Source organism: Myiozetetes cayanensis, unplaced genomic scaffold (assembly GCF_022539395.1).
Source record: "Myiozetetes cayanensis isolate MyiCay16 unplaced genomic scaffold, myiCay2020 scf12, whole genome shotgun sequence".
In the NCBI taxonomy this organism is placed as follows: domain Eukaryota; kingdom Metazoa; phylum Chordata; class Aves; order Passeriformes; family Tyrannidae; genus Myiozetetes; species Myiozetetes cayanensis.
Genome location: NW_026086826.1, coordinates 25,126,934 through 25,148,124, shown reverse-complemented (window position 1 = coordinate 25,148,124; position 21,191 = coordinate 25,126,934). Strand labels below are relative to the sequence as shown.

The following is a 21,191-nucleotide window of genomic DNA, read 5'->3' as shown; positions in this document are numbered from 1 at the left end:
CAGTGGCACCAACACTTGGAAATCATCATTAGTGTGTGGTGTTAGTAAGCCAGGGTGTGTCAGCTGGGTGTGCAGTCATGGCAGTATTCAAAAACTAAAGAAAACACTCTCCTCCCACAGAAACCGCTGAAAAACAACTTCTACACAAACATTGTGAAAGGCAGCAACTGGCTGATGGGGAGGACTTTCCAAAGCCACGGAAGGAAGTCACCTACTAAAGCCTCGGTAAGAGCCAAGCACTCTAACTCGGCAATCCTTTGAAAGCCTCCTCCCAGATCCAGCCTCAGCGAGGATCCTGTCACTAAGATCACTGATAAACACGCGGGGGGTTATATCTCTTTTGTGTGCTTGTTACAGGGAGAAAGCATCGACGTTTTGTGAACTTTATTGCCGGAAAGACACAACGTTTCATCTTAAAATTGTCTCAGGCGTTGTGTGTGGGGTGGCCAGGGCTGCAGGTGGAAGCAGCTCATGCCTCGGAGCTCCCTGAGTGTCACCCGAAGCGCAGGCCCTCCAGACATGGGGCACCACAGGTGGTGATGTTCAGGGTGACACTGGAGTGTCAAAGCTGCACCCAAAGTTGGCCATGCTGTCTCAGAGCTCCTGTTTGTGGTGCTGAGAATAACCTGCCTGAACTTGGGCTCCCTTCACTTCTCTGGCAGCTGAGGGGATGGTGAGGTCCTAACCCTGCACATCTGCCTGTTGTAGCTTAAGCGTTTGCAGGATGGGGAGGGGAATTAAGATAATGTGTGTCCTGCAGCTTGCTGGTCTCCAAATGGGCTCCTTGGTTGTTCTTTTTTATATTTCTTTTTTATATTTGCATTACAGACACCTCCAGGGACTCTGAATGAGGAGGAGGTGGCTGTGCTGTGGACAAGACTCCACGGAGAAATATCTGGTATCTTACTACAAGGATACAGGAAAAGGTGAGGGAGGGGATGGCTTGGCTTGCACATAGGTAGGTGTTGTCACACATCCTTCTGTGGCACTGAACACGTGGCCTGACCTGGTGTCCCTTCAGCCACCCGGGCTGAAAACGAGCCAAACCAGCGTGCACGGATTCCATGCTGTGCCTTCCCACAAACAACAGCATTTCTGGGGTGCCCTGTGGGAATGCAGCAGGATGGGAGCAGCATCCCACACCGCTCCCAGCATTTCACTTGCAGAAGGGGGTTGTGTCAGCCCAGTGTGCTGTGTTGCAGTGGTGCAGAGCTGGGAGAGGGGAGAGGACAACATCCCGCAGCACGAGGCTTGTGAAGCTGGAGGGAGAGCCGTGAACTGGCCAACACACGCTGGGCTCGGCTGTCACACTGGTGCTGACTGGCACTTTATGGTAGGAAAGTGATTTTCACATCATGTAATACTCTACTGCAAATACATATTACAAGCCGTTCTGGCTCTTGGGTTTGGCAGCCATCTGTCCCTCTGTCTTGCCATGAAAAGACAAGGATTTCCCACAGAGACTCCTGCAGGGGTGGCAGGAGCTGCACAGCTGATGGCACTGAAAGTGGTGCAGCTGGTGGTGCAGATGTGCGTGCCAAGGGGAGGGTGATGGGGCTGTGACAGCAGCAGGAAGAGGTGGGAATGGCTTGGGAAGTACCACTGCCATGGGAACAAGGCTGGGAGAGGTGTCAGGAGCTGGCCAGTTCTCAGCTGGCAGCAGCACACCCCGAGGGATGTGGGTTGTCTCTAATGGGACAGCATAAATGATGCAGCAGGGCAAGGTCAAAAATGTTGCTCAGCAGCCTGAACTCACGAGGGGCCTGGGGGTCTCCCCATCTCCTCTGGAGCCTGTGTGGGGATCCACACACCCAGAATCTCCAAAACCTGCATCTCGCTGTCCCAGGGCTGCACTGACCTTTCCTCTGCCTTGCCCAGCATACATTTGTTGTTAAAAATACCTGAATGGAGACTCTGTGAGGGTCTTGAGTCAATTCTCTCCACGTTCTGCTGCCCTGGCTCATCTCTAGCCTGAGTCTCACTTTCTCCTTCACCTATCCACCAGGGGCACTGAGAACACATTTCCCCTGTCTCTTTACAGCTGTGTTTTATATATTTAAAGGCTACTATCATGTCTTCTCCCCTACACTTCTTTCCCATCCAGACTAAACAACCTCAGCTCGTTCTCTTGAGCGTGTAACAACAATAAGTTTGTTTGATGAAAACTCAATTTGTTTAGTGCAGTGGTTCTAATCACTCAAACTATGCCAAAGATAACAAACATTAGGCAAATTTCTCTTCAAATCTTTAATTTTATCAATTGTTTTGACAGTTAGATTACGATTTTTACACAAAGGGTTAGAATGAAAGCAATTCCTTTGTAGTTTTTCTGTATAAAGATTTGAATTACGACTTTTACATTAGGCAATGCAATTAAAAGCATTATAGAACTGTCATGAAGTATTTAACTTGGGGTTATAAAAGCATTATTTTAATTATATTTCAAAACTATTTAGAAAGTATCTTTTTAAAGTCATTAGCTACAACAATATTTCTTTAGCTATACCAAAACATGTATCAATAATTACTCATTTCCATTTCTTTTACTGCTCAGTTCTGGTTTTCCCAGCCAAAATGGTAAATTTATAATCTTTAGGATATTTCTGGTAGTAATAATTTTATTATTATTTATTTTACCAGCTTTTTTAAAAATTGCTTTTAATTACCAAGCTTTTAATCCTGTTTAGATTTTTTGTCTTGCAAACAATCTGAGGAGTTACTACAGAATATTTTTGTCTCTGTGGAAAAATGAGGTGAGAAAGACTCCAAAAATGCCAGTAGGAATGTTAATTTTTTTATAATTTTTTTAAAGAAAACATTTATATTGCATGCTGAGCTTTCTGCCAGTTCAGATGTGATTTTCTGAAAGCCGAACTTGTCTTAAGGGAAAAGCTCAGAAGTTGAAACAAGAAAACGTGGGGTGGGGGCCTTAAAAGCTGCGATGTTTGGAGGCTCCGTTTCAAAGCAAACACATCACTGTAATGAGAAGTGTCCTGGACAAACACGCTGCTCTCCCCACCCAGCTCTGCTGGTCCCCAGCCCTGTGTGGTGTGGGGTCCCTGTGGGAACAGCTCACCCCAGTTTGGCTGCTGACAGCCCCGGGTACCCTTGGGAAGGGACAAGCGGTATCTGCAGGTTTGGATGGGGAATTCACAGCCTGCTGGAGTCCGTGGCAAAAATCAGATGATTTCTGCAGCCCTGTTCTGTCCTCCTGTTCCATCCCCCTGGCTGTAGTGGGACTTTGGTGCCACAGGTGCCACGGACAGCCCTGCGACATCTGCCGGGAGCACTGCTAGGACATGTCCCCTCTTTCCCTGGGAACTGAGGAGCAAAATGTGGACCTTTTAAAGTAAAACAGCTGTGGGTTCAAACCACACCCTTAGACCAGGAGTCAGGACCTTACCCTTAAGGTCTCTGTGAAAGGTAACTCGGAGGAAGCAAAGCCACAGACTTAAACTTGCTAAGTCTGCCTCTTCACTAGAAAATGTGCACAGAGCCACAAATCAAAAGATGCTGAAAACCTTTGGTTTCTGATGTAGTTTTTTTCACTCAGTACCTCTTTATGTAAGTGGATTTTTGTTTCCTTCTATGAAGTTCTTACAAACCAAAAGACTGCCTTGCTCCCAGAACTGACTTAATCCCACTTACCAGGCAGCTGAAGGGAACAGAAACTGAGGAGGAGGAATTGTGCTGTATTTTTTTTTAATTCAGTTTTTTCGCCTTACTCCAGAATGAGAATAATTCATTTTACAGCAGAAAGACTGCTTGAATTAGATGTACCTGCATTTTTGCATAACTCCTCAAGCCAGCCCCTTGCAGTAGGCACTGGATAACGCTAGGTTTGCATTCTTGAAGTGTTTCTGGGGTTTGAATCACTGGTACACAATGCCATGGCTCATCTGGACGTGATGGTTCTTCCCAAGCTAGCCTGTATTATGATCTGGTAAAAGATGGGATAAGATACAGTGGATGGATATAGTTTGGATGGATACAATGGATACAAATTTGATAGTACAAGTTAGGAAGAGGACTAAATCGATTTAGGAATTTTTAGCTGTGTTATTTTCACAATGTTTTTGACCCCATGTCTCTTTAATTAGATGTCACAGTCCTTGGAAGCTCATTATAGGGTCTGAAACAGAAGCAGAAAGGAAACTTCCCCATACAAGTCTCACATGAGGGCTCAGTCCTCTCCTGGGAAACTGTTGCCTTGTGTGTTAGTGTGACAGTGTGAAGAGCAGTGCAAGAATCGAGTTAAAAATATATTATCTAAGTCAGGGAGCCCCTTGATGGAGGAGCTTGATTGGCTCTTAAAAACCCCCAAAGTTTTCAGTCTGAAACCGATGCAAATTGAAGTTATGTCCTGGTACAAATTGCATCTGTCCCAGGTTGAAATGTCATCTGAGGTCTGACCCTGAGGTCTGACCTGGGGAGCCCAATTTGCCAGCCTGTGATGACATTTCCACGCTGATTTGGGAATTGCATGAGCAAAGATGTTTCTGTGATCTGCTGGTGCTCCCTGCTTCTGGAATCAGCAGACTCCAGGCCAATTAGACCACAAGAAAACTGATGCAGCAGTCATGAGGGTCTCCAGGTCTGTTAGTGAGGGAGCAGCTCTTGAAGCTTGAAGTTTGTGTTGTTCCTGGGGATATTGGTCCAGGAGAGATAAAAGTTTTCTATTTTCCCCTCTTCTTGCCTTGTCCAGCCTGCATTTTAGCAACATTTGCTTGGAAAACACTTTATTCCTAGGTGGCAAATGTTCAGTGCCATGTTTTGCTCACAGGACTTTAAACAGACAGAGAACACGGTCAGCCTGCGTTTTCTAAACCTGCTGTTGGTAAATGCTCCATGAAATGACTTCACTGGGCTGTAATTGTTCCTGGAGCAAGCTGGCCCAAAGGCCAGCAATTAAACCTTTGGCTGATGGAAGCTGTTAGAATGCATTGCTGCTTTGCCTATAGCATTCTAGTTAACAACTCTGAAGTCTTTATACTTTTCCTATAAAACACGCTCTGGGCCTGGAATAGATATTTACTGGCAGTAAAGTGAACATGGTGCTTCACTTCTGTTCATAGCACTAAAGCTTGGAAGAGAAGAAAGAACTAAAGTTCAAAAAGTACATTTTTGTACTTCATGAAGCACATGCAGTTGGTATCTGTGGGTTTGGTGCGGCCCCTTTCTGTGACTTAGATATCAGAAACAGGTTTAGATTTGTGACTCTTATATGGGCATCTAAAAGGGAATGAGGTGCCCACACCTTGTTGTAAGCCAACACTGTTCCATTGTAAAATTCAAGCTGACACCTGGTTCTGCCATCTGGACTCCCTGGAGTCTGAGAGCGTTTGAGTCAAAGCTGGATCATGGCTCTCATTCAGATCTCTCCTGTGCTCAGTCAGGTTTCCCAGAGGAAACTTCCTGCCTGAAGGGCCACTCAGCATCCCTCTGCCCCAGGCTCATCCAGGAAGGATTTCCTGGGTGAGATAACCATGTTCTCCTCCTCCTCCAGTGGATGCCTGCAAGGCCTCTGCTTGGCATCAAGGCCTCCAGCCGAGCTGCAGGTGAAAAAGGGTGGCACTTGTGTTATCCAAAGGCACTCACTGGGCCAAATCCCATCAGAAACACTTAACGCCTGCCAATTCAGGGCCTCTCCCCCCTGTCAGGGGCTGGTATTTATGGGATGTGTTAGTCATGCAGGAGCTGCTGGAAGTGCTGCCGCGGTAAATTGCAGTGTCATCCATGGCCGTCAAGTTATGGGCTTGCTTGGGGAGCTCCAGAGCTTGACTAATCCCTTACAGATTGGAGTTGGGGAGGGATGTGGTGAGGCACTGGAAATGTCCCTGTTTTGCTGCTGATGATGTATTATTGCAGCCCACAGCCCCTGGGCTGCTGCAGCTAAGCTGGGGGCTCGTGCCTTTATGCTCCCAGTGGGAGGGGAGCTCATCCACAGGGCCTCTGACAGCAGCCACCAGAGTCTGGGATGGAAGGGAAAACTCTTCTTTTCGTGGATACTGAGGGATACTGCTGTTTGTTGTGGGATCTTCTCAGTTTATACCGAAGGATGGGAGCGTGTGTGTGCAACCTGGTGCACAATGGTCAGAGCAGACTTTCAGAAACATCAGCGTGGGCAAAATAATACTCTTCCTTGCTGGCCTTCCAGTACTTAAAGGCAGTTTGTAAGAAAAGAGAGAGAGCAACTTTTTACACGGACAGGTTGTGACAGGGCAAGGAGGAATGGTTTTAAATAGAAAGAGATTTAGATATTAGGAAAAAACTTGTCCTGGTGAGGGTGGGCAGGCCCTGGCACAGGTTGCCCAGAGAAGCTGTGGCTGCCCCATCCCTGGAAGTGTCCAAGGCCAGGTTGGACAGGGCTTGGAGCAACCTGGGATAGTGGAAGGTGTCCCTGCCCATGGCAGGGGGTTGGAATGAGATGAGCTTTAATGTCCCTTCCAACCCAAACCACTCTGTGATTCCCATGATTTCCTCACAGTGTCACTGGAACTTCAACCAGACATACTGGAGCAGGACCTCACCTGCTCTTCTTACATTAATTACAGATTATAAGTGACCGGGGGTGGGGTGGGGTGGTGGAGCGTGTATTGCTCCTTAAAGTTTGCTGTATTCAGGTGCGGCTTCCCCTCTCCATTCAAGCCTCATTAGCCCTGTTCGGTCACAGGTCAGACTCGATCATCTCAGAGTTCTTTTCCAACCTCGTTGATTCTGTGCTTCTTTACGGCACTGTGTTCCCAGGAGCCCCGGGGCCGTGCCCACAGCAGCTTTCCCCGGAGCACGGACCATCCGCGGCGCTCACGGTCCTTCCCTCCCCCTCCCGCCCCTCACGCCGCCACCTCTCCCGCCCGCCCCGCCCCGCGGCGCAGAGCGAGGCCCCGGCCGGGCTGTCCGTGGCGTTCGCCGGCGGCGGAGGGAGCGCCATGGCCGAGGCCTGGGCCGGCTTCTCGCAGGAGGAGCTGCGGCGGCTGCGGGGGCAGCGCCCAGGTACGCACCGGGCAGCGGGGGAGCCCCCCGGCCTCGGCACCGCCGCGGCTGTACCTGCCTTCCCTCGCCCCTCAGCCCCTCCGTCCGCAGCTCCTCCGAGCCCTCAGCTCAGGGCATGCTGTCCCCGCATCAAACGCCTGCGCTGCCCCGGGCAGACCCCCGACCCCTCCCGTCCAGCCCCATCTCTCACCCTTCCCCTCATCCAGCCCCTCTTTCTGTTCCCCCACAACCTCTCGGTCGCGTTTCCAGTCTCTGCAGGCCCTTGCCCTGCTTCCAGATCCCTGCCCACTGCCCCGTTCGTGTTCCCGGCCTCCTCTTTGCCCTCGTGTCACCTTGTTCTTCCCCGTTCTCCACTTTATGTCCTCAATTTGCCCATCAGGCTGCCTGGGACCCTTCCTCAGCCCTAGATCTACCTCCATAATTATCCCAAGAGTTGCCTCACTCCTATCATTCTTCCTTTAGTCCTGCAGTCCAGGCCCCTTATTCCTCCCTCTCCTCATTTAGGGATGCTCATATCCTTTAAAACTCCAGATCCTTATGATAGCAAAACTTTTCCAGCTTCCCGGGTTTTCCCCCACATCGCCGTCCAGTGCCACCCTGGTTGCCTCATCCTTATGTTGATTGTGCAGCAGTTGCTTGTCCAGAAAAATTAATTCACAGATTCTTTGACGCTGAGATTTGTTTCTAATCCCTCTCCACTGATAGAGCTGTACGAGCCCTCGGAGCTACAGCAGCAGCAGCAGCCTCGCCCCCACCCTGGGAACAAGCCTCGGAAGCAGTTGCAGCGGGAAAAAGCCCTCCAGCAGCAATGCCAGAGGCTGGGACTGCAGGGTGGGGCAGCCCCTGTCACTCCGGAGCAGTTGCTCTCTGCACCAAAGCACAAGCCCTGTCACCCTCAGCAGCCAGTGACAACTCCTCATCCTCCTCCTGCTGGAGGTCAAAGGCGAAGTGACAGCCAGGATCAGCAGGAGGAGGTGACACCTTGCAATGGCAGGGCCGGTGCCCAGCCCCGCCCTGCACAGCCCAGCACCCAAGTGGAGACAAAGAAAGTGGAATTGTTAGTAAGTCAGTAAAATCTGGGGTGGGGGATATTGCTCTGCATTGATTCATTCTTTCATTACGAAGTAAAGTGAACTTTTCTGTGTCTAATTGGAAGGTTTGAGAGATCAAATCATTCCCTCTCCTGCAAGGAAAGGCTGAGAGAATTGGGATTGTTCAGCCTGGAAAAGGGAAGGCTTTGGGGTAATTGTGGCCTGAAAGGAGCCCACAAGAAAGGTGGAGAAAGACTATTTACAAGAGCATGTAGTGACAGAACAGGGGGGAGGGGCTTCATACTGACAGAGAATAGGTGTAGATTAGGTCTTAGGAAAAAAATCTTACCTACGAGGACAGTGAAGCACTGGCACGGGTTCCCCAGAGAAGCTGTGGCTGCCCCATCCCTGGAAGTGTTCAAAGCCAGATTGGTCAGGGCTCGGAGCAACGTGGTCTAGAGGAAGATGTCCCTGCTTGTGGCAGGGGGTTGGAATGTGGTCATTGTTAAGGTCCTTTCCAGCACAAACCATTCTGTGATTCTGTGACCATATTGCTCTGCATTGGAGCTTTGGTTTTAATTTCTGGTTGGGTTAAACCTGATTGAGGACCAAATTCTGCAGTGTACTCTGTGCAGAGATGCAGTGCTGTTTTCAGATAATTCCTTGTGGCAGTGACACTGCTCATTATAAAGTGCCTGAGATGTCTTAGTGGTTTATGAAGGCTGGCCTCCAAACTTCCATGCATCATTTGTATTCCCCAGGCAGGGATCAGCAGCTTTCCAGGTGTGGTGAGCCAGGCATCGTTCAACTCCTTTTTGGTGGGGAAAACTGTTTGGGGAGAAAACACCTGGAGCTTTGCAGAGAAGTTTTTCACGCTGTGGTGGCAAATGACATTTTGCTGCAACAGCCACCTCCTGGATCTGCTGGACTCCTCTCAGCCTGGGCACTTGAATCTACATCCTACTGCAAATATTTCTCTGCATGAGGTGTTAGGGATGGGGTGATGAGGAGAAATCTGAAGAGATGTTCTTGTGCAGAAACGGTTGTTAATAGCTGAGTTATTTGGGTATTTTTAAGCCGAGGGTTCTTCAGGGAGTGCATGAAGAACACAATGGAGTGGAAAAGCAGCAAAGCAGTTTTTTGTTTCTCCTAAATCCTGCCAGTTGTGCTGTCCCCCCTCACCTGGATCCCATCCTCTGGGCTGGTTGTATTTCTTAGTAGATGTAGCCTAGGAAAGGGAATCAATATTCTTTCCCTGGTGTAAAAGTGAATTCTTGTTCTTCCTTGTTACGACTTTTATCAGCCTTTCATTTGTATCAGTTTAATTATTTGGGGGCTGGATTGTGAAGCAGGCCTGTGAAAGAATCTGTTTTATGCAAAAAAACATTTCCCCAAAAGAGGCTGTGTTGGCAGACTAAACGGATGGCAACTTGTAGCAGCCAGTAAGAAACTTGAAACTGCTTCTACCTAGTGGGGAAGCACATCCTTTAAATGAAAAATTCCATCCATTTCTGGAAGAGTGCTCCATGCTCTTTCTTCCAGCAAAGCTGGATTAAGCAGTGGCCTATCTGGTTGTGCAGATTTTTGTGATGATCAGCGGATTTCATAGGAAAATGTTTTTATTGCTCTGAACGACTTCTTGCAGGTGATGCTTCTTTCCTTAGAATCGAAACCTCTTTATTGTTCCTTTGACATTTTAAGGGTTTCCTCTAGGAAGTATGATGATGAATATTTATGTTATTTGGAGAACAGGGAGAGAAACGAACTTTCTGTTAATTTTGATCTTCTTTTCCATGAGCAGGCAGGAGAAATCCCGATGGGAAATCCTCCAGCAGGAGCAGCGGCTGATAGAGGAGAAGAATAAGCGCAAGAAGGCTCTGCTGGCCAGAGCTATTGCTGAGAGGTAACAGACTGTGCTGCACGGGCTGAGCACGGGCAAGGGGTTACTTTTCATCTGCAGATCTTGATTTAAATGTCACTTCTTCCTCCTCTCTGTGCTCTGTGTGTGCTGCTCCACAAGTGAGCAGCTGTGAGCGACGTCTCCCTTTGATGACAAGTACTGGCTAAGAAGTTGTGACTAAGCTTTTCACACTTCCAAAGCTGCAGCTCTGTGTGCAGATGGAAAAGTTATTACACAACTTGAGAATTAGCTAAGTCCTTGAATTTGTTAGTGAGATCATGTTTGGAAGTTGGGATGCTTGGGTGCGTATCCCTGTTTTGTTCCTGAGTTGTTTTTGCTGGATTTAGGGAAAGTTCATTTGATTCCTAAATTATGATAAGAAACTGTTTGAGCTTTTGACTCTTATGAGTATGTGAAGAGTATTGAAAAGAGAAGATGATCAACTTTAATTTGAAGAAGATACCATTTTACCACTGGCTGATTAGAAATGATAGAAATTCACGTGTTCTCATTTGTTGGCTCTTGCTCCTCAGGGGACCAGACTTTAAGGCATTGTACAGTGAAATAGTTTAAGACTACACAGAAAGCAAGGTTTGTAGGGAAGGATGCTGGAACAGCTCATAGCACTGGATCAAGGAAAGTGATGTGAAGCTTTCAGGTTTGTCCCAGACATGTTGTGTTCTGCCCATCAGCCCATACTGTGCAGAGGATTCTCTTTAAAGTCCTGAAAATGATGTTTTCCTTTGCCAGGCAAAGAGAAAACACCAGTACATTTGTTGTGAGTCACTGCAGGACAGCAAATATGGGTGTGACCACCAGGCTGGGTTCTTCCTCCTGGAAACAAAGCCTGAGGAGAGAGGGGAGGACGTGGAAAGTGATACCTAGGGAATTACTTCAGACATTCACAGCCCTTCCTCAGGCTTTCAGCAATATCACAGGTGTCCTTCCCCTCCATGTGCATCAGCTGGTCTAATGAGAGATGCCTGTACTAGTCTTGGTGTCAGATACCTACTTGGGGTGTAAAGCAGTGGCTGGAAAGTGTGAATTTGCTGATGGTGATGAAAGTGACTCCACTTGCTTGGGAGTGAAATCCATCAAAGTTTGCTGCCCTTACCAACGTTTAGTTTTCAGGACTAGGGAATGAATAGGCTGAGTTGAAAAAGGTTACATGAGGCTTGATTGAAATCTTTTGTGTTTGATGTAAAACTTTCCATTCGCTTCATGGGGATTTGGCTGGGCCTTTTGGGAATAATTTTGCAAAATGGAAATCAAACTTAGGTTAGGTGACTTTTTGGCCCCTACTAACTGAGCTTCTTTGAAAGAGGATATTTGCAGGGCTAAATGCCCTTCCCCCTCTCACTTCCTCCCCAAGCCATTTCCTGTTTCCTTACACTGGGAACTACTTGGATACAGCAGCTTCTTGTGTGTTTCCACAGTGAAGAAACACAATCCATTTTAGGCACTTTGATTATAGTCATTACGTAATTTTGCCATAGTCCTTTAATAGCAGGCATTTTAGATCCCTGTGGATACTGAAAAAGATCAAAAGCCCTAAACCATAAAGGAGAAACCTTCTGAGCTGATCCTAAAGAAGTTGATTGCTCTGCAGATGAAATGGGGCCTGGTATGTCAAGAAGAGAGGCTTGAAAAGGGGGGTAAAAGTAAGCATCTTCCTTTTGCAGATCCAAAAGAACTCAAGCTGAAACAGTGAAACTCAAAAGGATTCAGAAGGAGCTGCAGGCTCTGGATGACATGGTGTCTGCTGACATTGGCATCCTGAGGAACCGCATCGACCAGGCCAGCCTGGAATACTCCCATGCCCGGTAAGTGACGGACAGGGAGGAGGGAACAGGGAATAGGGAATAGCTCTGCCTGAGAGCAGGGAGAAAATGCTGTTTCCTGTCACCAAAGCAGTAATGAAGTCATGTCATTGTAATAACGTGTAGTTAAAGCAGTCACAGTCTGGGGGGCTTTCAAACCTTGAGGTAAAAGAGTGCTTTTTATTTCCTAATTTTTCCCTTGGAGTCTGGAAACTGAAGCAGGTTTTCTGACTGCGGAGTGTGCTGTCATGAGACGTGAGTAGTGCTTTAACTGTGCAGTTGTCCATAAGCCCTGCTTTATTGTTTCAAGGTTGTTTATTTCTTCTCAGGGGGAAAGAGGTTTTCCTTGAAAAGTCCTAAAATGAAAGTCCTTTTCAGGGAAACTCGCTTGTTGATGACAGCTCTGGTCCTTTTGGAATCAATGGGACTAATTAAGCTTAAAACATGTAATACTGCTGAAGTGCTTTTGGAACTAGGACCAAAAACTGAAGGGAAAAGCAAGCTTTCACCCTTCACAATGTGCCTTTAATCACTCTGGTTCTGATGAGTTCCTTAAATGCAAGAAATTAATTGGAAAACCCCATTAGTTGTGGGTAAGCCACAACATCAGTAGATAAACATCAGCATGTTTGTGCAGCCATTTCATAAAACAGAAATGTTTGGTTGCGGTTTTTGGTTCACAATTCAATGTGTTAAATGTGCATTTCTGCTCTTGACTTTTGCTATACATTGACCACAGGCCGATAAACATGATAATTAGTCTTTAAAAAATAACAGTGGTAGCTAAAAAAAAAAATTAACATTTCTTTAGTGTAATTATAATTCAAAATATCTAAGATTAACTGTAGTTAGAGTGGCTGATTGCATATGAATACAGAAATTCATGTCCTCAAGTGGAAAAACATTTCAGTGTTTCATCTGGTTTCTGAAACCATGACATGTTCCTGAAATTCTCCATACCCAAGTTTTGTAATAATGTGTCTACTTGAAATGCTTACTGGCAAAAGAGCACAGAACACGAAGGGCTCTGACATTTGGAAAGCAGTTTTTGATGACAAGAACAAAAGGAGGTGCTGGTAGGACAAGTGGATAAAATTTACCAAATTCTTAATGACTTTTATGAACTGAGTCTTTTTGTGAGGGAGGGATTTGGAAATGCAAGTTAGATACTTCCAGTGTTGTAGTTTTTATGTATTATGAGCCAAAGCCAATTTAGTTTTAAATGGTGTCTTTTAAAGCAAATTTTTAGTTCTCACCTTGTGTTTTAGGGCTAAAATAAAAATCACTTCGTTGGGTCAAAAAGCACAATTTTTAATAGTTCCTGAGCACATACATAGTTAGGGGCATTTGACAATTGCTATGGAATCGTATTTTCATAAATATGATGTGAATAATTTGTGTAAATTCAGCCCAAAGGTTTAACTGTGCAGATGTTTCCAGCATAGTATTATTAGTTTTTCCATTTCAGGTGTCTGACCCAGAGAAATCTTGACTTTCCTGAGAATGTGAATGGGCATCTTCTGCCCACTGCAGACACAGCCTTTACATCTGAGTCAAAGTTTTGTGATGATTACATAAAATAACATATTTGGGAAGGCTTTTCTATGTCTTGTTTCCTTCTGTTTCACTAAGCAAAGGATCCTGTCTTTCTGTTGCCTTGTTTAGACAGATTCTGGTTTTATAAAAGAGCTGGATTCTTTATTCAACCCCCTTCCTTCCATTAGTTTTGTCAGTGCTCTGTCAGGTGCATCCTGTAGCCTTCTTCAGGAACCTTTTCCTGATGAGCAAGATTGCATCTATCTTTCTGTTAATTAGAATGAATACACTGATTTACTGATGCAGGGGTACAAGCATCACTAATGCAGACACCAGCCATTAAAGTGCTGGATGGTCTCTGTGTGTCAACCTCCCTAAGTATTTAGAATATTTCCTTTTTGCTGTATTTATCATGACAGGAAGTGCACATTGGCAGGAGGTGAGTGTCGGGGGGATGCTCGCAATAAAATTCTACATCTGTCGCCACACGGAAGTTGTGATCACTTTTGATGTCACGTGCTGTGTCAGTCTGGGCTGCTCCTGATTTTCTCAGCATGTCTCTGGGTGGCCAGAAGAGCACACGATCCCAGTGTCCATGTGTATCCACGCTGGGCTCCTTTGAGCATCTGTATCTGTTGGGGGGGTGGTTGGGTTAAAGGAGCCCCGAACTGCTGTGCAGTGTCTCGGTTCGCTGGGTGGGTGTTCCTTACAAGTGTCAAAACACTGCGATTTCTGGTGATTTCTTTCTGCATCCTTTCAAACAGGCAGCAAAAGTGCATGTTTGTGATTCAATGTATAGATTGCAGATGAGCAAGTTAACTCTTGGAGTACACAGCAGCAGAGCCCAAAGTGTCCAGAGAAGTTTTGATCAATTCACACTTATTTTCTTCCCTTTTGCTAACGGAGCAGTGTGTCATGAACAGCTGGCGTAATGCACGTTGCATTTCAGGGGTATTTGAAGTGTCTGTCCGTGTGTCAGACTGTGGAGTGCTTTGAGAATTAACCCACTAGAAATGATGATGATTTTGCAGGAAGCGGTACGAGAAGGCGGAGTCAGAGTACGTGGCGGCCAAGCTGGACCTGCAGCACAAGACAGAGCTGAAGGAGCAGCTCACGGAGCACCTGTGCACCATCATCCAGCAGAACGAGCTCCGCAAGGCCAGGAAGCTGGAGGAGTTAATGCAGCAGCTGGATGTGGAGGCAGATGAGGAAAATCTGGAACTCGAGATTGAGGTGGAGCGGATGCTGCAGCAGCAGGAGGCAGAAGCAGGGGGACGAGGCAGCCAGTCACACAGTCACGCTGGGACAGCGAAGGAGAGCCCCACTGCCAGTGGTGCAGGGCGGGAGGGCGAGCATGCCAACCGTGCTGCTGCTTCTCCTGCTGTTTCTGAACAGTCTCAAAACTCGGGCACTAAATCCCTCTCCAGTATGGACAGACAAACTCAAGCAGTAGATGTGACTTTGGAAAGCTCCCCAGCTTGTTCTGCTACATGACTGCTGGATGCAGATGAGCCACTGGTTACTGATGATGTACTCTCTGCAGGCTTGTAGGTTATATCTGGGCTTTGGCAGTGCCAGTCGTGTGCACTTCATTTCCCTTTTCCTTTAATATTGTTTTCAAATTTTAAAGGTGCTCTTTTTTTCATGAGACTCTCATTTGGGGTTCACCATCTGTCATCATCTCTTCTGGTTTGCATTCATGTTCTAATGCCCAGCTCTTCATGGGCTTTTATACCTTCCTGAAACAGGACACTTGCAAGGGAACAGTAGGGTTTTTCCAAAGATTTTCAGCCTGTTGGTGTCACAGATACCTGTTCTGAGCAGGATGCAAGAGATAGATATCTACAGGAGAAAACACACCTTGATCTGCTTCAGAATGCATTCTGTCCCCTGACATCTGCAATAGGATGTTTGTCTTCCTTTGTGTCCATAAGGGATTAGTTTTCAACGGTTTCTAATGCCGTGAAACCCAAGTGCTTACTTTAATTGCCTTTGTAGATGATACTTCTTCCTCATGTAAAGGAAATTTGCATATCAGGGCAAATTGCAAAGTCAGTTGTAATACCTCGTATTTATCACTTTGCCTGTTTGTTTCAGCTGATGCTGAATCATTGCCAACCTGTACATGGATAGATCTGTTATCTATGGAATCACACCAGCTATGCTTTAACAAAAATTGTGGGTTACAGTTTAAAACCTTGCAGAATGCAGAAGTAGAAACACACAAGAGAGTGTGTTACATTTAAAGCTGTTCCATTGCAAACATTTTCTCCGTTGTAGTTGCCCCAAAGTGCCAATAATTAGCCAGGGTTCTTGTAATAAATAATCTCCACTGTATGTTGGAAATGAGCCTATTTTTGTATAACATTCAGTGCATTTTCTTGCTGGAAAAGCAGTTTTTTACCCCACAAAAAGTTCAGCTGGTTCACTGTTGCTGTTGAAAGGCTTTAAAGAGCTATTCCAGGTGGAGAAAGTCTCAGGAATTAGAAGAGGACGTAGGAAAATCTCCCATAGACTGATTGCAGCTGCAAACTGTGGGGACTTGCACTCAGAGTTATCCGCTCTGTAACGTGGAAGTGTGGGAATGGTTCCTGGAATACCTGACCCGAACGTGTCGCTCAGAGTTTATGAATGAGTTGCAGAGTGACGCCACCGAGTATATAAATGGGACACTGATTGTCTCCATGGCTTTAACAGTGGAAAAACCTGTCACTACATTTCATTTTTATTCTATTAATAAATCAGTGCATCTTGTACGCAGTGTGTTTGCTTTCAGTTGTGATATCTGAGACTAACACAGTGTATCCCAGGCTGTTTTTCCACAGGAGGTGATAAAAGGCAGAGTCAGATACATCCTTTGGCAACTCTCCGCTCTGTCAAAGTACAACCTTCAAAAAAGGCTGTTCCAAAATATGGAAATGTATGAAGCAAAGCCATGGCAGGATACGGCTTGGCAGGAATCTCTTCAGCTAACTGGCCCAGGACAACAGTGGAAAATCTTTACTGGTGTTCCATACACAGGAGAAAGTGTCTTCTAGAGAAACCACTCATAATTGGGGTTTATTAAAGTTAGAGAACTCCAAAATAGCGTTTGAAATATGTATGAAGCATTGCTCTGTTGTTGCTGGTTTACTGCATTCCCTGTTATTAATAATAATATTATTGCTGGACGACCTGAAGCAGAGGATTTGATTTTATTATGAGAAAATTGTGAGTGACTTCCTTTGCTCTGTCTGCATTTGCAGGACAGCTTGTAGCCACCTGATGATGGTTTTCAGAGCTGGCAACCAGCAAGTGCAGTAATAATTTAATTGTACCATTCTTGTTTCCATCCTCTGCAGCTGTCCCCAGTTGTTCCTCAAGAGGTTGAAAGTCCTGTTCCTCATTACAGTTGTGTTAAGCTCGTTGGGGACACAGCAGAGCTTCTGACAGAAGAGTTGAGTTGCAGTGTTATTCACTAGGATCACATGCACTCCATTTTGCATTTAATTTGTGGTTCTCTAGTAGGCTAAAATGTGGTTAAATTAGTCCTACTCATTGCACCTCGTTGTCACAGGTAAGATTATTGTTTGAACTCTGAAAATGGCAAAAAATTACAAGTCCAAAGATCTTTTTTGACAACTGCTTAAGAATATGAGTTGCCTAGAATGGAGTAAGTTTATATCCAGCAAAATTGCTTAAAAGCTGAAAAATTCTTCTGTACCATCCTGATAGCGCTGGTGCTGTTTCTGCCTGAGAGGGAAGATACTGTTAGAATCAGCAGGTTCTGTTCTCTGGCAAGTCCCTCGTTGAAGTTCTGGCCAGTTCTATCTGCCTTTAACTCTGAGCTTCCAAAATGGAGTGAGCTGGCTGGGAGCCCCATGGAACAGCCGTATGGGAGAACGGCAGCAGCCTAACTTTTGGTTGTTCTCACTGGACAGGGAGCTCAGGAGTTAAATTGTTTGATCTAAGTTATGAAGCCTTTCTGTGACGTGTGATACAAACCACTGCCGTGGTGTCAGTTCCACTTTGGAAGTGCTCAAATGTTTTGATGGGTGCCAGTGTGCCGGTTTAACATTCCCCCTGTGCCGGAGCCAGGGAGTCCAGTCGTAATTGTAACAGCATGTGTGCTGGTCAGAAATGCCAGGAGATGATTTTGGGGCAACAGGAGGTTTGGGTTTTTTGACTTATTTTTCCTTGAAGGAAAGAGAACCATTGGAATGGAGGCTCTCCAAGCAGAAGCCATTTCTCCCTTCGTAGTAGCTGCTGTGTCCTACAGTGTTTGGGTTTGCTGCCCCTGGAGTGCACTGAGGGCAAGTGTGCTCTCCACTCCATTGATGTGTTGTATCTCTTCAGAAGAATGGAAAAATAAGAAGTTCAGCATGGATCAGGAATGAATGGGCAGATCTTTAGTGAGGAACAGTTGCACAGCTAGGGGGAGAAGTCTGAGTGTGAAGCGCGCTGGGACTGAACACCCCAGCAGGGAAAACAGAGCAAGGTGTGATGTCTGACAGTAACACTGCAGGGCTTGTCACAGGGGACTTGCATTCTCCTGTGGCATCGTGGCCATTTCTGTGTTGGACCACCACATTACTATGATGGGAAGAACTGGAAAACACCAATGTACACCCCTGTGAGAATGTTACAAAGCACAGAATAATTGTCCATGTTGTGTTTTGGCCAGGATTTCAGGATTAGCACTCCCTCCTCTGTCAAGGAATGTTTAAATGAGCACAGATGGTCATGACTCAGCCTGGGGTTCCCATGGATGTCTGCTGCGTGGTGTAAAACACTTGGACAACCCCCAATCTGATTGTATATCCAGCCAGATGAAGCTGGGCTCTCAAGAGGTTTGAGCTTGGGGTAGCTGTGTGGGGAGGGACTCAAGTTCTCCATCAACCATTTGTCTTCCTAATACCTTTTGTGAAGCATGGAGTCTTTCCTTTGAGCCTGGATCCCGCATGAGCTGAATGAGGAAAAACCAGTAAGAAGGAAATGTAGTAACTGCCATAGTGGTTGGGGGTACTTTGTTTACTGACCAGCTGCACTAAGAACATGCTAAAGAGGGTTGCTCATGGAACAGTTAACCTTGGGCAGTTCAGGAGCCAAAGAAAGGGGCAGAGCACCACTGAATTCCCTCTCTTGCTGGGATTCCCTCTGTGTTCTGTATTTCTGCTTAGGACAGTAGGCTCTATAGGCTTTCTGTTCCTATCACCCTTTTGTCAAGGTTCAGATTTGGATTAGACCCTTGTGATATGGCTTGTCCCAGCCTGAGGACTGGAGTTACCCCACCTTTTGTGGGATCTTTGAGCATCTGTGGGTCCTGGGCCGAGTTTGGTACTTTTGTGTGACTCTTTGTAGACACAGTGTCTTGGGTCTCTGTGCTCTGCTCTTGCACGTGCCATGACTGTGTACAAGGGTTCCTGCAGTTACTGAGAGAGAGCTAAAATTTTTCTGCAGGCCTGATCCAACCCAGAAATCTATGCTCAACACTTTGGCATTATATCATGATCCCTTTTCTAATTCCATGGATATAAGCAGGTGTGGTGCAGAAGGGGCAAAGGGTTTTGCCAGTGGCAGTGCAAGCAGTGTGTAGATGTGGGCTGGTATTACAGAAACCACATGCTTGTTAAGTGCCCTATTCAGGCTTGCCTGCATGGTCCCATTAAAGTGAGTGTTGGCTCCTTTGATGGGGCACGAGACTGGTTTGCTTCATCATGTCCCCCGATTTATGTCCCAGCAGCAAACTTGGTACGTCAGTGGGGAAAGACCAAGTAACGAGAGAAGTTAGCCAAGCCTCACCCCCTCGGCATGATAGGACTTCAGATCCTTCAAATCCTTGCCTTTGGCAGCCTGTTAGTTACAGGATTTAAATCATGCCTTTTAAGATGCAGGTAGAGACACTAAAAAGCTTTGGCCTTTCTGAATTAGGGCCTGGGTTGTGTAGTTAGAGTCATTTTCTCAATTAGCTAAACATAAATCAGTATAACGAGGCACTTGGGAGCACTGGGCAGGTTTAGTACCTTGTCTCTCCTGCCTCTGTCCATACCACTCCCACCTGCTTGTTTGGCTAACCAGCCAGTGATTTTATTTTTCCGTGCTGTGAGAGCTGAGCAGTGGGTTTTAATGTCTGCCCTGGTTTTCACACCTGGCACATGTGTGCAAGAGGGGAGAATTGCTCTCAGGCAGCAAGCAAAGCAGCCCTCACATGTGGCAGAGATTGAGCAGCCTCAGCACTCCCTGGCACACCTCCAGGGGCTGGCGACAGTTTCCTGTTGAATAGGCAGTAGTGGGTGGTGGCATGAGTGTGGAAAGTCCAGCAGGAGCAGGGATGCCATTGGATGTGATATCTGGGAGCGGAAAGACGTATGGGGGCCAGGCACTGTGTTTGTCCTCTAGAGCTGGTAGTGAACACATGACTCCCTTTTCCAGTGCTCCACCATGTAAGGACTGCCCTCTTTTCTGGAGACTGCTGGATAATGAGTATGGGATAGGCTGCCCTGTGCCCAGGTCAGCCCAGTGCTCTGGTGGAGCACTGGGATCCATTCACTTCCTCACAGCAAAGAATGAAACCCCAAGAAATGGAAGAACTCATTTTAGGCCTTGTGATGCCATGGAAGTGCATATAAATCATCCAAGGGGAAAGCTGCAGTGTTAGGGACATCCCTTCACTCTGTGACATGTTTTAGACTGGGAGAGAATGTGGCAGGACGGCAGAATGGAAGAGCAGAGTTGCTGTTCCCCCAGACCATGCACAAGCTGAAGCTGTGGCCCTCCCTAAGTCAGCTTTCAAGGCTTGGAGCTCAGTAAGACACCCAAAAAACACCCAAACCGACCTTAAGTGCTCTGTGTGTGATAAAAGTGAGACATGAGGCATAAATCCATCCCTGAATGATGGGCTTCTTCCCCATGCAAGGCTTCTTGCTCTTCTTTGGTAGTTGGTAGTGCTATCAGTGTATCTGAACACAACTGTCTGGTGTGATCCTCTCAGGTTCATGTGATCAGGGCTGAATCTCACCCTCCAAACATCTCTCTGGTGTTTTCCTGTGGTGCACAGTCGTGGGTCTATGTTTTGGTTTGTGGGTGTTCCCTGATTATGCAGGGCCAAATCTCAGCCTGGGAAGGCTCTGCTCTGAACTCACTGGATTGGGAGCTCCCAAATACTGTGATGGGTTTGTCATGAAGCAGCCACAGTCAAGGTCTCACTGACACAGCAGGAGCAGCTCTAGATGCATAATTGCTGACCTTGTGTTGCTTCTGCACTAGCACCTCAATGTCCTGAAGGAGACCCCACTGAGTTATTTCAGAGCTTCCTCATTCAGCAAGCCAGTAAAGGAGGTGGTGGAGCAAAGGACAGTCACTCCATGAAACACAAGCTTAGCAATGGTGTCTGGCTAGTGGTTGATACTGAGGGAGGCCATGGCTGCTCTGCAGTCGTAAGGTCCAGCAGCAACAGAAACAGGAGCCCTTCAGCTACCTACTGTGTAGCTAAAGGGCATCTGACCTTGACTGTTACCTCCATGTGGAGCACCGTGCCCCCAGGAGAGTTGAAGGGGTGGAGAGCCCTGGGAGTCATCCCTAGGCAGCAGGTAACAGCACCTCACTGTTGCTGTGACTCTCTCACAGGTATGGAGCTCGGTATCCTGCAGATGGTGGTCAGCAAGCCATGTTATCTTGCTTCCTTCCTTTTTCCATGTGAAAGAGACACCCTTTGCACTACCACAGCCTTAGGAGGCCATGAGTCCTTGGGCCAGCAAGGATATCCCACTAGAAGTGCTTGTTGACTGCATGTGGTTTGTCTAAAGAGTCACAAACTGGCTGTCCCTCAGTTGTTAGTTTGGGCAACAAACCCTCTGGAGCCCCGTGCTGTGAACCTGTGCCAAAATCTGTGCTGTTTATCCTCACTGCCTTGGGAACATGAGCTAGGTAGAC

The 21,191-nt window shown here is 46.7% G+C and overlaps 1 protein-coding gene and 1 long non-coding RNA gene across 6 annotated transcripts in view; both read left to right on the top strand.

Annotated features, from left to right (window-relative positions):
* The window catches only part of LOC126635592 (uncharacterized), a 65,706-nt gene extending 65,494 nt beyond the window's left edge, over nucleotides 1–212 (top strand). The window contains exon 7 of the long non-coding RNA XR_007627748.1: nucleotides 121–212. This is a non-coding gene — a long non-coding RNA (uncharacterized LOC126635592). The remainder of the gene's footprint in view (nucleotides 1–120) is intronic.
* GORAB (golgin, RAB6 interacting) lies at nucleotides 201–16,036 on the top strand. Of its 5 annotated transcripts, XM_050306966.1 has the most exons (6): nucleotides 201–225; nucleotides 829–926; nucleotides 7,699–8,050; nucleotides 9,826–9,927; nucleotides 11,607–11,747; nucleotides 14,312–16,036. In XM_050306966.1, the coding sequence occupies exons 2-6, from the start codon at nucleotides 848–850 to the stop codon at nucleotides 14,772–14,774; spliced, it is 1,137 nt and encodes a 378-aa protein (XP_050162923.1). In that variant the 5' UTR covers nucleotides 201–225; nucleotides 829–847; the 3' UTR covers nucleotides 14,775–16,036. The 5 variants fall into 5 exon arrangements, with proteins under 5 accessions (XP_050162923.1, XP_050162924.1, XP_050162928.1 ...); XM_050306967.1 differs by lacking the exons at nucleotides 201–225; nucleotides 829–926 and adding an exon at nucleotides 6,922–6,993; XM_050306971.1 differs by lacking the exons at nucleotides 201–225; nucleotides 829–926; nucleotides 14,312–16,036 and adding an exon at nucleotides 6,922–6,993 and having other exon boundaries at nucleotides 11,607–14,304.
* Nucleotides 16,037–21,191: the final 5,155 nt, after the last annotated feature.